The sequence below is a fragment of the Solanum verrucosum genome, unplaced genomic scaffold (genome assembly GCF_900185275.1).
Source record: "Solanum verrucosum unplaced genomic scaffold, falcon-dt-bn FXZP01000049.1, whole genome shotgun sequence".
Taxonomy (NCBI): Eukaryota; Viridiplantae; Streptophyta; class Magnoliopsida; order Solanales; family Solanaceae; genus Solanum; species Solanum verrucosum.
In genome coordinates, this window is record NW_026020221.1 from 7,126,448 (window position 1) to 7,141,068 (window position 14,621).

Consider the following 14,621-nt stretch of genomic DNA (forward strand, 5'->3'; position numbering starts at 1 on the left):
TATCATGCAGAAATAGAGAATCAATCAAAATGAGCAAAACTTTCGAACTTTCTGATGATTTTGTGTTTACTGTGTGAGAAGAACAGTAACGGACAGAGTGAGATTCGAAGAAAATCGATTCAGTTTCTGCATTCACACAGAAATCAATCCTAATTAGCTTAACTTTTGAATTTTCCTGATGATTGTGTTTAGTGTAAGAAGAAGAGTAACGGACAGAATGAGATTCGAAGAAATTCGATTCAGTTTCTGCATATGCAACAGATAAATCAATCTAAACTAGCAGAACTTTCGAATTTTCTACAGTGAGATTCGCAGAAATTCGATTCAGTTTATGCACACACTCAGAGAAATCAATCCAAATTAGCTAAACTTTCGATTTTTTCTGATGATTTTGCGTTTACTAGAGTGAGAGATCTGTGAATTTTACAGTGCGTTTGTGAAGATGTCGATGAAGAGAGAATTAGGAGAAGAGAGGAATGGAAGAGATTCACCAAAAGAGTATAAGATGAATGATTTGAGAGATAGTATGAAATCGTTGAGAAGTACCAGTAGATTAGCGATGATGGAGAACGAACTAATAGCTGATTCAACTCATTCGAGATTTAGCAGAGAAAACGTCATCAATGGCCTCAGAGGCCTTTCTCAAGATTTCGTCATTTATCCCGATGACAGGTACGCTTCTAGCTTTCTCCTCGCATTAAAAAGGAGATTACGATATGAAAAATCAAATTATTAATATGAGTGTTCATCGATTTTTCAAGTAATAAGCTTCATTTTAATAATCCTTTCTCACGTACAAAATTGACGTTAATTTGATCAAAAGTGAATAAAATTAAAATACTCCTATGTTTTAGGAGTAATTAAACATTATTATTCGAAATTAATGTGTCATTTACTTTTTTTCATCTTATTTTAATGAGTCATTTTAATTTAAAAGTTATTTCAAATAATTATATTATTTAAATATCAAAGTTAAAATTGGCAACTATTTCAAAGTTATACTTTAACATTAACAAAAACGGTTCTTAAAAATGCTTAATTCTCAAAAGACATCTAACGAATAAAAATAACTTAATAATTTATGTTTTATATTTTTTCCAATAAATGTGAAAACAACTTAAAACACAGTTAGAAAAAGAAAATAGTGGAGTATATATTAATTTATATAAATATATCTTATTATAGGAAGTGCTTACATAAATTAAAAGATGTAAATGGCAAGTAATGTCCTCAATTGAGATAACACTTTCCATTTTTTCTAGATTAAAATAATTTAAATTTGATTGAGAATTTATACATTAAATATTTAAATTTTTTAAAATAAAATTTATATATTTATAAATTACATAAAAATACTATAAATTTCAATAATTTACAATTCAAAAAATATAAAAAAATTTACAATCTAAAATAGACTCGTTTTCTTCACCTCAATGTATGAAAAGTGTCAGTCTAGTAAATATTTTCGGTACTTTGGCGTGGAAAAAGTTACGGCGACTTGTCGTTTTTGTGTCAGAGAATAATCGTTTTGAGATATGCGTCACTCCCGGCGAGGATTTTGGGTATAAAGGTTCATTGGGTTTGGGGAGAACATTTGCCAGTTTTGGATATACACCATGATTACAACTACTACTAACAATACTTCCTTTTTTTAAATTTTCAATATACCAGAGGATAGTTTAATACATAAAATATATTAATTAATATTTAATATGTCAAACAAACTACTCCCTTCGTTATGATTCAAAATAAATTGTAATATTTGCATGGTTATAAATCGAGAAAATGACCAAAATTGTAAACTCACTTGACACATGGAAAATGTAGTTCAGCTTTGTAAGTTAAAAATATGATTGGTTGATATGATTATACACAATTAGTTTATAAGTGATCTGATTGCCCAGAAATATCTTTTACACTGTTCATAAAATTTAAACTCTGACAATGATCAGAAGAAGATCACGAGATTTATGTGTGAGAGGAAAAAATTAGGAGCTGCTAGTTGGGTTGACAGGGTGGAAAGTGGGTTGCAATATTGCTGCTTGGAGGTGGAGCTATAAAGTCGTTAAGTTCAAATCAATAGTGTAAACAAAATTCAAATTTGACAGAGAAATATATCATAGTAGAGTAATAAAATTACTAGATTTAACTTATTCATAATTATAACACATTTTTTTACACTTATAGGTGCATATAATATGTTGAAGTATCTTATTTTTTGGACTGCTAATTTTTTATTGTGAGCATTTACTTATAGTTATTTTTTAGGTAAAAATGTAAACTCATAAAGTTTAATGGATTGACTTGATCATAATTATGTATAAATAACTGACTTTTTTTTCTTTGTAATACATCATTCATTGATGAAAAGAAAAGCACATTTACTTGTATTATGAAAGTTTTTGTTGGTATCATCAATTGCTTTCTCAATCAATTATATTTGATGTTTTAAAATTGATAATCTAGAAAACTTGATGCAGGTGGTACAAGCTATGGGATAAGTTTATCCTGATTTGGGCTATATATTCAACTTTTTTTACACCAATGGAGTTTGCATTCTTCAAAGGATTGCCCAGGAAACTATTTCTTTTAGACATTTGTGGTCAAATAGCTTTTCTTGTCGACATAGTCATACAATTTTTTGTGGCCTACAGAGATAGTCAGACATACAAGATGGTGTATAGGCGAACCCCTATTGCTCTTCGGTTAGTCCCCTTCTCCCTTCTAAGTTCTACCTTACTATTTGCACAAGAGGGGCAGAACCTAGTGTTTCAGGTCAAATTCTTTATATACTTGTAAAAAACAAGTAGTATATATAAAGTACAATATACATTTTGAAAAACACACATCATCTAAATTCTGAATCTATCACTGAAGAAATTTGCAGAAGAATGTATGCATTTAAGTAAGTTAGCCTCTTTCATTGCAGGTACTTGAAATCTCATTTTATCTTGGATGTTCTCAGTTGCATGCCGTGGGATAACATTTTTAAGGTACTATATTCGCTCCTAAATCCTCTCTCTAACATCATGCTTTTAGAGTTATTAGAATAACTTCATGCTTTTAATTTTGTTGCACAATTTAATCAGTCAATCTTTTATATAATTTGGAGATCCACCAAATGTTTTAGAACATGCAAAGCAAACATCTATTTGGCAGTTAGGTGAGAATATGATATGATTAAAACAACAAGGAGGAGGAATTAAACTAGTTTTGCGTGACTTTCATGCTTAGAGGCCTAAAATGCTGAATAAACTGATAAAGCGCACTTGTCTTTATATGCTCCTCTCTCATAAACTTCAGTTCAAACCTAGTAAAGAGAAATGAGAACTTTCTTGCCAACAAGAGTGGAAGCCCTTTTGTCTACTTCATTTCCTATTAGTTTTTGCCTTCGGTGAAGACCAAAATTTTAAATGAGTTGATACCTGCATTTCATGTTAGATACTTGATCCAAGTAGTGCCTTTTTTACTAACGCTGTCCCGTATCAAATATTCAGGCTTCTGGCAGAATTGAAGGAGTGAGATATCTTTTATGGATTAGGTTAAGCAGGGTGCGCAGGGTTACTGACTTTTTCCAGAAGATGGAGAAAGATATTCGAATCAATTATCTCTTCACTAGGATTGTAAAGCTTATCACTGTTGAACTTTATTGCACGCATACAGCAGCTTGCATCTTTTACTTTTTGGCAACTACTCTGCCTGCAGAGAAAGAAGGCTACACATGGATTGGTAGTTTGACCCTGGGAGATTACAGTTATTCACACTTTAGAGAGATTGATCTCTGGAGGCGGTACATCACTTCTCTGTACTTTGCAATTGTCACTATGGCAACTGTGGGTATGTCGATTGCTCTCTTTCTAGTTTCACTGGCATAATTATCTGAAAAATATATTCCAGTTCTATTGGAGATGAAATTAAAAGGCTGATGATATAGATGGAATCCACAATACACAAGTTGTTACACATGATTAGACGATTCACCAGAATTAGTTGTTTTCCTCTATAAAATGGACTACTGTTGTCTTTTGTGACCGTTCGAGCAACAATCCACGATTAAAGTTGGGTGCTGGTTTTTATAACTGGGATTTCTGCCCTCTCCTAGATATTTTTCTCAGTTTCATAGGATAACTTCTTAATATTAAAAAGATTTACTTCTTCCATTCTATATTGGGGTATCACAAAGGGAAGAGGCTTTGCTGTCAAGTTGTCTTTGCCTTTTTCTCCTGATACCTAAATGGAAGGTGCAAACATTTCGCCTGTCAAGATATAGTTGTTATTTTGTATCATATGATATAAGTTGTGACTCTAGATTTCATTTGAGAATATAAAGTTCTCAAACTCTGAAGTTGAAATTCTACGTGGCATTCTATCCAGGACTAGAACTGAAACCTTTTCTTCCAATTTGTGTTCTTTTTTGTCTTCTATAGACTAGAGTAAGTTCAGGATGTATAAATACCTGAATCAGATGTCTGAATAATAGAAGTATCATGAACTGCAGGTCCGAAATAGTACAAACTACAAACTAATCATGAGGTGTGACTGGTAGTATGATGACAGTTTGGCTGACAGTGGTAGTGCTTGTTATATTTGGTGCATGTGATAATTGGCTTTTCAATCTATTTTAATCCTCTAAAGATCGCTCTAAGCTTTATACCCTTAGATTTTCCTAAATAATTGATCTTATCCATTTATTCCAATATTTATGCATGTTTTGAGCTTATTAATGGAACTGAAGACACTCATTCAATCTCAATTTGTGTTTTAGAGATGTCCTGTTATCTTTTTATTTACAAATTATCAACTTGGCAACTTAAAGACGAGTAGTCATAAATATTGAATAATTCACCGTGCACGTCAAGCTATCACTAGTACCATGCATTTGATCTTTTCTACATTTCCTCCCTTGCACCAAGAAAAATATAAAAGAGAAAATAGGTAACAAATGACTAGGAAGAGAGCACAGATGCTATTGAAGACGGATAAATATAGATGTTCACAAGGTTGGTGTTGGTTTTACATAGTTTTGGATTAACATAAAAATTCTTTTTTGGTGAAGAGACGAACAAAGAAAAATGGTTCTTTGAGTAATGAGATTATTTTAACCAGAAGAAACTAGTTGAGGCTGTATAAAAGAAGCAAGTTGTTTGTTTTGAAGTGGTACTCATATGCTTCGAAGGAAGGTTTCTTTTGACCATTCTCTTCCTAACTCATGGCATTCTTTTTAAACCTTTTCTGTATATGTAATCACATCCTACTAATATTAGAAGATGTCTCTCGGTCTTACAGGTTATGGTGACATTCATGCAGTCAATCTGAGGGAAATGATATTTGTGATGGTTTATGTCTCTTTTGATATGATTCTTGGTGCTTACTTGATCGGTAACATGACAGCACTGATTGTCAAGGGATCAAAAACTGTGCGATACAGGGACAAAATGACAGATCTTATGAACTATATGAACAGAAATAGACTCGGAAGGGATATTCGTAGTCAAATTAAAGATCACTTGCGATTACAATATGAAAGTGCTTACACTGATGGAGCCGTTCTCCAGGACCTTCCCATCTCAATTCGTTCCAAGGTAAATAAACAAAAGGAAAAATCTTCATATGTGTGCAATTTGCTCTATATTCATTAAATTTCATGTACTCTGGGACATTAGAATCACAACTGGTTTAATTCTTCGAATTGTGTGGCTTCTTTTCTGTTTTCCTCAATTTATGGTGCTATATTTGGACCATAAGAGTTAATTACAAGCTAGTTTTCCTTTGTTACTGATGGAGAGAATGCTAGGCATGTAAAGAAAGTGGCGGATCTATAATCTATACATGATGTGGGTTCTGAAATATAAATCTACAAAATAATAATAAAAAGTATATGTATGTGGTCGGGCAGCTGTTACACCATTCGTGCAGGTCACTACTGATGCAGCAAGGAATTTCGTTACAGTTCTTTAAATCTGTTGCGAGAGATCAAGTCATTGTCAAAACAATTATTTGGTTATGCTATTTTTGGAATTGTTAATAGGGTTGGAGCAGAAAGTGATAGGTTTGCCAAAACCCACAGAGCCCCTCTGGATTCTCACAGGGTAGAAGACATCAGGCATTGTGACTTTAAAAGAACCAAGCAGTATGCATGGTATTATTAGGTGGAGGGTTGTTGACTTGGGAATTTATTTCGTTGTCGAAAAGGGCATTAAGAATCTTTGTTAGCCCTTCTAAAGTTCGTATTCTTTCTTGCCTTCCATTTCGACCTTTCCTTCTCATTGCTGATGCATATAACATTCTTTCAGCAATATTGTAACAAACACTTCAACCTTTCTGCAGATATCCCAGACTTTATATCAGTCTTGCATTGAAAATATTCCTCTTTTCAGGGAGTGCTCCGCAGAATTCATAAGTCAAATTGTAAGTAATCTTCTTTGTCAGTGATTGTTTATTTAATCTCAAAACAGTGTTTGTATCGTTTTCCTGAAGAGGTCTGTTTCATTTTCACTCTAGTTAAAATCCATGATATTATATGAAATATTTTGCCACAACCTCTAGAAACTAATGGCTAATAAGATCCTTATATATTTTCTATACTGATCCTAATGAGGCAAGAAACATAGACCCACACCATATGTTCTAATCTAAGATCCAGAGTTGCTCATGCTCTGAATTTTGTGAACAGCATAAATAATTCATCTTTATTTCAGGTTCGTTTGCTTGATTAAATTGTATAGCACATTTACTTCTTCAATGTGCTTAATGATTTTTACATGTTATACGTGCACCCAAGGACAGCAAGGTTGGGATCCTAGGTTGAGAACATATTTGTAGAAATGGTCCTTGGTAACTTTATGGTTTTTTTCTGCATGTAGACATGCTTTCTGCCTTATCAACCTGCATTGCCACAGTCAGCTGAATTTAGAAATAATTCGTCATGCATGCTTCTTCTCTCCTCTCTTAATGTACACCTTTGGATGCTTGCCTCCTCACACCTTTCTGTTTGATTACGATTGGGCCCAGTTAAAGAGAAAAAAGTAAATCTAGCGCTGAGGAGCTAATTTTGTGAAAAAATTTCAGGTAACTCGAGTGCATGAAGAATTTTTTCTCCCAGGAGAAGTGATCATGGAACAGGGGCATGTAGTGGACCAACTTTATTTTGTCTGTGATGGTGTCCTGGTAATTGTTTTACTGTTATTATTGCTGCTCAGTGCTCAGCATTTTCTATCACAGCCTTTTATTTTATAATAAGCTTATATTCATTTGTGGCTGAGGAAATGTATATCCTACCTTATATTAGAGGTCTCCAAACCTTATTAATATCATAGTTCTGGATCTATTATGGACTTGGTTCTCTGACTGCAGCTAAGAAATTTTTCCGTGATGGTGTTATTAGAAACTCTAGATAAGGAGAGAAAACTACAATAAACCTGTTTTCTAGTTTCCCCTTGCTCCAAAACTTCTGCAAATCTTACAACTGCTGACTTATCAATTCATATTTGGCATCAAGCTGTAGCTAATATTGCGAGACTCATTGTGGTTATTTTGATTCAGGAAGAAATTGGTATAGGAGAAGATGGGTCACAAGAGACAGTAGCTCTTGAGCCTAATAGCTCGTTCGGAGAAATATCCATTCTTTGCAACATTCCACAACCATATACTGTCCGTGTTAGTGAACTATGCAGACTCATACGGATTGATAAGCAGTCATTTTCAAATATTTTGGAGATCTATTTTCATGATGGAAGAAGAATCTTGACGAACTTACTAGAGGTAATCTCTCTTGGGCAGCATGCCATTCTCCACTCATACCACCTATGGCTTCTGTTGTCTCTTGGTAGTAGTACAAAAGTTGACTAGAAAAGTACATGTTCATAAATGTTAATTGTTCTTTTCCTTTTAATATTAGCATCTTTTTGCATTAGAAGTACTTAATCACTCAAAAGGTCTAAAAGGAGTATTATCTGACAGGGAAAGGATCTTCGTGTGAAGCAACTGGAGTCAGATATAACATTCCATATTGGGAAACAAGAGGCTGAGCTTGCTTTGAAAGTGAATAGTGCAGCTTATCATGGTGACTTACACCAGCTGAAGAGTCTTATTCGAGCTGGAGCTGATCCCAACAAGAAAGATTATGATGGAAGATCACCTCTGGTATGATTTTTTAGCTAATAGAAACATAAGAGTTTTCTGGTTCATTACTTTTTGATATTTCAACGAGTTGCTTAGTTTAAAAAAAGTTATTTTCTGAGTAACTATTAAACTCTTCTGAAATCAAAGCCATTTGAGCGTTTATCAGTCCATGAGTGGACCTTAACTCTTTGTTCATAATGAGTTGTTTTTTTTCCAAGCTCATAAATGTCTTTCTTGAGTGTGCAAATCTGTAAATCATGCAGCATAGTTTGGTAGGATTTATCTGTTGTAACAAATAAGGAATTCCAGATTGAAATTCTGCAGGTATTATTGGTTGAAGTTTCAGATGCTGCTTCTATAAAAATACTGATTCTGTCTTTAAGAAAAATAACCAAAGATAATGATTCTAAAAGAAGGCTGAATTTTTAAAAGAGTTGAAAAGTATTCCTAATCAAGGCTTTGTTTATGAACAGCATCTTTCAGCATCCAGAGGATATGAAGACATCTCTTTTTTCCTTGTCAAAGAAGGTGTCGCTCTCAATGCTTCAGGTAGGTATTAAAACCTGTTCTTGACCGGTGAACTTCCTTGTTCTCATATATTTATTAATAATGATTTTTTCCAAGTAGACAACTTTGGAAACACACCGCTCTTTGAAGCTATCAAGAATGGACACGATCGTGTTGCTTCATTACTTGTTAAGGAAGGTGCCTTCTTGAAGATTGAAAATGCTGGTAGCTTCTTGTGTACGTTGGTTACAAAAGGGGATTCAGATCTACTACGAAGGCTGTTGTCCAATGGTATTGATGCAAACTCCAAAGATTATGATCACCGAACACCGCTCCATGTAGCGGCTTCTCAAGGATTACTCGCGATGGCGAGATTGCTTCTGGGAGCTGGTGCTTCAGTTTTTTCAACGGACAGGTACCAGTTAAATATATATTGCTATATTACTGTAGTCACTTCCTTAACAGTATGCAATCTTTAGTTTAGAGCAAGCTACCTTTTGTCATAAACTATAAGGTAGACTCATGTGCTTAACATGTCGGGAAACATAAAATTTACTTTATATTGTTGCTACCAGTATTTGGCGAATTAATTGAGGGGAGTAACTTTTTTTCTTGTTGATGATTGTTGAATCTTTCATCTGGTTACAAAGGGAGCGAAATGGATAGTTAGGATTCATATAGCCAACAATTAGTTTGGGATTAAGGCGTAACGACGTTCTAGAATCTTACATCCATTACCTATGGACCTTATTCTTATTCTTTTTCAAAATTTCATTTTGTGGTTGGAAGGTTTTCAACTTCTGTTTTTATCACTTGTGAAGTTGCGACATTTATAAAGTTACAATCGTCTTTGTATGTATGATTATCCTGACAGCTAATATCTAACTTTTACTCTTGCTATTTTTGAATATAATACCCAATCGATTTGAAATCACATCAACACTTTGCTTATTTTTAATCATGTGAGAAAGTTATTGATGTTCTTCAGTTAAATGGGGAAATAGATCTTTTCCCTTTTCCTTTGGCATTTAAGAATGAAATGTCGAGCATATAAGGCCTCATGTAAAAAATGAATGCTTTTGGAATGAACTTCTGAATTTTCTCATCAGTGAATTCGACGTTGCACTAATTGATTTTCCTATTTTTCCTGTCATCAACTAAATGAGATAGAGACGAATCAAGAATGAGAATGACTTCTCAAATGTGAGGAAGATTCCAACACAATTTTCTTTAGGTGAAACCTGTTCTTTTTCTAAGAAAACTCATTGATGACCTAGAGGAGATTATTGTCAAGTCCATCCCGGTTCAAGCTCAAAATGCCTTGAATCATACATGATCTTTGGTCACGCTGATAGTTTTGTTCCCATATCAAGATTATTAGATGCTTAGTCAATTCTTTTCTTGAGCTTGGTGTAGTTTCTTTCCTTCAAGTTTTCAGGCTACTCGAGGTGAATAGATCATCGTGGTTGCTCTTCCAAACCATTACACTGTACTAGCTGAATTGTGCATATCTGTACTCATTTTGAAAGTATGGCTAGCCGCTTAAATCTTAAAGGGAACTTGTTGTGTTGCAGATGGGGAAATACTCCATTTGATGAAGCTAGACTAAGTGGAAACAATCAGTTGATCAAGCTTCTGGAAGAAGCAAAATCAGCTCAAACATCAGAATTCCCCAGTGTTTCGCACGAGATTTCAGGTATTGCAGAAGCAACACCATCACTTAAAGCAGTGGAATATATTTCTTTTTAGGAGATTAAATTATACCCTTTTTGTGGCACCACTGCTTATTTTATCTGGGAGATTCCCTTGTTCCACCTGCTTTCCCTTCACTAATGACCTATAAAAAATGCCAAGAAACAATAAAAAAGTGACGTAAAGAGGAACAAGAAAAGTGTTAGCTTAATGTTCATTATTACCTGCAAGCCATCAATCATTACTCTTCTTCCAAAACGAACAACGGGGGCTATAACTTCTTTACAACTAAAGTTCCTCATGTCACTAGCTAGATTGTTACTTAACACCAATGTTTTTAGTTTTATTGGCTAAGCTATTTCAAGCTTGCTAACCATATAATATCCGTGCATAACAGAAAAAAAGCACCCGCGGAAGTGTACTGTATTCCCTGTCCACCCATGGGAGCCCAAGGACCTCAGGAAACATGGTGTTGTACTATGGGTACCTAAGAGTATGGAAGAGCTCGTTACTGCAGCTTCAGAACAACTCGACTTCCCATCAGGCTCTTGTATTTTATCAGAAGATGCAGGTAAAATTCTTGATATAGATATGATATCTGATGGTCAGAAGTTGTACTTGATCAGTGAAACAACTTGAGAATACCCCGTCTATACATGGGAGCCCAAGGACCTCAGGAAACATGGTGTTGTACTATGGGTACCTAAGAGTATGGAAGAGCTCGTTACTGCAGCTTCAGAACAACTCGACTTCCTATCAGGCTCTTGTATTTTATCAGAAGATGCAGGTAAAATTCTTGATATAGATATGATATCTGATGGTCAGAAGTTGTACTTGATCAGTGAAACAACTTGAGAATACCCCGTCTATACATAGTTACCCCGTTCAGCTTTGGGGTTTGTATATTTTGTCAACCTAGTTGAAGATGAAATAGAATAGCTACTCACTTCTGCTGAGTGATGATATCACAAATAAGAAATCTTCGCACTGTAGCAATTTATGTTTCTCGACTCGAATGTTGTTTGTAGTGATTTGGTACTTGTACCTTGCAATATCAATTTCTGTTGTTGTAACCTGAAGTCTTAATTTTACTGTAGAAGGCAGTTTTTATGGCAGGATCTGCCGTTACTGCAGTATTTTAATATAGTTTTCAAAATCTTGAGCTGAGATTCCATGTTCTATTGGCATTTCTATATCTACTCCAGTTGTCTAGAAATCCTATATTGACTCTATTGAGGGTTTGCACATTGAATCAACAATTTCAAAATTATTCTTATATTACTCTTTTAGTGTTTATTCCCCCGGAACCTGCTAACGCACCGTGCTGCCTCTTTTACTGGGTTGAAATTTTTGGCAACCCCATGAAAGTGATGGTTAGCTTACCAATAGACAAAGCAATGTGCTATGTCATATGCTATTGTCTTTTTGTGGTGTCCATAGGTCAAACCAATTCCAAGCTTTCCTTTTTCTAAATTCTAACTCCTTGATGTTATTCCTTCTTGGACAAAGTAATATATACAGAGTTAAAAGTCATTGCTTCGACTAACAACGACACACCAAATGATCCAGCCTTCCGATTCTTTGAATCTCAGCTTGGAGGGGTTGGATTAGTATTGACATTATTGTACATTGATGCTGGAATTAGTTATTTTAATATTGACTTGATTAATATAGTATCCATACATGTAAGATACTCTTAATTTGTTTGTAAACTGTGTGTTGCTTCTCACTTTTAGCTTCAATCCCCAGATTTGATCCTTTTTGGCTCTTTTGGCTTTAAAGAACACTTTTTTCTAACTTTTGTTTGGAAATGGTTTTCTCAAATTGCAATGACCTAATTGACCTATGTGTCCAATTTCACATTTTCAATATGGGTGCTTCATCCATGAACAAGAAGATTTGATTTTGTAGTCCTTTACAAATTTGTTTTTAGTTTTATATCCCTTTTTACAAGAGATCTTCATTTTTACATATAAGAGAGATCTGAAAAGGTCTGTTTCTTCTATTCAATTTGTAAGTGGTGATAAGAGATCATTTCCTCGTGAGTTTCAATATGAAAGAGTAAAATCTTATGCTCTGAATAAGGAATCTGGTTTTTGGCATTATCACCAGCAAATTAAAAAGCTAACCAGGGTTTAGTCCTCAAACATTACAAACTCATACTCAAGTTACCTCAAACTGTTAGTTTATATCTGGAGATGTCATCTAAAACGTATCGATGATAAGAAATAAGAAGGAAGAAAAAACATCAGTGCTGAAAGGTCCCTCCTTCTCTTCTGTTTTGTAACAAAGTAAAAGAAACATCTATTACTGTCACCAAGAATTCTTGAGTGGCTTCTCCAACAGTGCTGAAAGATACATCTCATTCAGCTCGGGTCCTCTATCCAACTTTCGCCCTACGACCCACTTGACCTTAGTGAACCCAATGCTCTCTATAAGTGGAGCATAGACTTGCTCAAATTGCTCTCTAACACAGAAGAAATGGTCAAGCCAGAACAGCCCACCAGGTCGAAGCACTCTATAGATGTCGAAAAACAAGAAGTGGAGCAGTGTTGATGGTATCCAATTACTCAACACATGCATTGAGTGGACTATATCTAGTGTGTTGTCAAAGAAAGGAAGTCTCTGTGAAATGCTTATGTACAAAGGTATGACTCCTCTTGATGCTATAAATGTATTGAAAGGACCATTGAGATTCATTGAAGTTGTTAATATTGTTATGTTCCTTTCTCTCATTCTTACAGCGAACGTAGCTACACCACCTCCAATGTCAAGTCCTATTCTGATTGTACCAGGCTTCTTCACTGCTAGTACTTCATCAATAGAGAAGTCAAGGCCAGCTCCCTTTGTCGACAACCATCGTTTTTTCTCTCTGCCATTGAGATCAAAGCAGTCTTTGCAATCATCAAATGATTTCTGTGATTTCACCCTGTTGATGAGACATTCATAAGTTTTGCAAGTATATGCTGTCCAAACAACAGATGAATCTGATGGTGTAGTCCATAAACTCTCAGGAAGAGGGTAAGGCTCAACATATTCTTGTTGAGCAGCAGGACGGCATCTGCGTCTAGGGAGAGGCTCACAACCTGTAAACAAAAAAAAGAGAGTAAGAGATTTTGAGTAACAAATTCCTTAATTCCTTTTCCTACTTACACAATTATAGTAACTATATATACAATCAAACCTCTCTATAACAATACATTTCACTATAACAGACAAGTTCCCTTTGGAACCGTTTTTTCATGTTATGTTATACTAGACAAAGAACGTTGTTATAGAGATGTTTGACTGTATAAACGTAAGGAACAGTATCTTTCCACACTAACACAAACCTTTGAGAAGCAGCTTCTGTCCCAGGATCTCATCATCAGGGCAAGAACCATTGACTCTGTATGACATGTAACGACGAAGTAAATCAGGAAACCTGGTGCACGGGTGCCCAACCGGAGGAATGATACTGTCAGAATCAAAGTTTGTGCTGAATCCAAATGGTAGTTTATGTGGAGATGCGAAAGCACGGAGCTCAGATGGAAGGTCTAAATCAGATGCTTGAATATCATCATCTCTAGTTTCTGCAGGCTGAACAACCAAAGGGATATCAGTATTAAGTGATGAATCAGTATCAATGGAATTATATGTTTGTTGGTATAGATAACAAGAAGAGTGCTTAAAAGTGTTAGAAATGATAAAAGTGAGAAGATTTGAGGACACAAGAAGGAAGAAAAAGAACAGATTAGGGGAAAAAGATCTTGGCTTATGAGGTGAGTCCATGAGTTTTTTCTTTTGGTTTATCAAAACTTTGATCTCTTATATGCTTATAGATATAATAGTCAGCATGTGTGAAGTTAATTTTCTAGTCCTTAGTGAGTTCAGAATGAGCTAGTGTGTTCTTATACTCCGTTCCGTCTAACAATAGTTGTCCACTTACCCTTTATGTCTATTTTACCCTTGTTATTACATACTCCCCCCATTTCATATTAATTGAATTGTAAAGGTGTTTCACATCCTTTAAGAAAAGAAGATTAAGACATAAATTAGGCTTAACTTTCCATTTTTACCCTTATTAATTATTATCAAAATTATGATTAAAATAACTAAACATTAATTAATAACTCTAACTAATGAAGGGTAAAATTGGGAAAACATTCTAAAAGTAGTCTTGAAAATTGAACAATTAAGTTAATTTGAAAAAATGAAAAATGTCTCAACAATTCAATTAATATGAAATGGAGGGAGTATTATTTATCATCTAGCACATTTCTCAAAACATTAAATTTAATAAAGTCAAAGGATAATAGAGT

The 14,621-nt window shown here is 34.5% G+C and overlaps 2 protein-coding genes across 2 annotated transcripts; one reads left to right on the forward strand and one right to left on the reverse strand.

The window, feature by feature from the left end:
* Positions 1–407: 407 nt before the first annotated feature.
* On the forward strand, positions 408–10,972 carry LOC125831409 (potassium channel SKOR-like). Its single transcript, XM_049510614.1, has 13 exons — positions 408–672; positions 2,481–2,705; positions 2,930–2,993; positions 3,498–3,837; positions 5,287–5,582; positions 6,328–6,408; positions 7,069–7,167; positions 7,543–7,761; positions 7,960–8,142; positions 8,595–8,670; positions 8,749–9,043; positions 10,203–10,324; positions 10,718–10,972. Exons 1-13 carry the CDS (start codon positions 443–445, stop codon positions 10,957–10,959), a joined length of 2,472 nt encoding a protein of 823 aa, XP_049366571.1. The 5' UTR covers positions 408–442; the 3' UTR covers positions 10,960–10,972.
* A 1,661-nt stretch (positions 10,973–12,633) lies between these two features.
* Positions 12,634–14,123, reverse strand: LOC125831309 (probable methyltransferase At1g29790). The gene is made up of 2 exons (XM_049510507.1): positions 13,653–14,123; positions 12,634–13,406 (listed from the first exon to the last, which is right to left on the reverse strand). Exons 1-2 carry the CDS (start codon positions 14,089–14,091, stop codon positions 12,634–12,636), a joined length of 1,212 nt encoding a protein of 403 aa, XP_049366464.1. The 5' UTR covers positions 14,092–14,123.
* Positions 14,124–14,621: the final 498 nt, after the last annotated feature.

Excerpts from the sequence above, each read along its gene's own strand:
- LOC125831409 (XM_049510614.1), top strand. The coding sequence starts at position 443 with ATGTCGATGAAGAGAGAATTAGGAGAAGAGAGGAATGGAAGAGATTCA. Across the intron at positions 7,168-7,542 it reads TTGTCTGTGATGGTGTCCTG|GAAGAAATTGGTATAGGAGA; the intron begins GTAATTGTTTTA and ends ATTTTGATTCAG. Across the intron at positions 9,044-10,202 it reads TCAGTTTTTTCAACGGACAG|ATGGGGAAATACTCCATTTG; the intron begins GTACCAGTTAAA and ends GTTGTGTTGCAG.
- LOC125831309 (XM_049510507.1), bottom strand. The coding sequence starts at position 14,091 with ATGGACTCACCTCATAAGCCAAGATCTTTTTCCCCTAATCTGTTCTTT. Across the intron at positions 13,407-13,652 it reads ACAGAAGCTGCTTCTCAAAG|GTTGTGAGCCTCTCCCTAGA; the intron begins GTTTGTGTTAGT and ends TTTTGTTTACAG.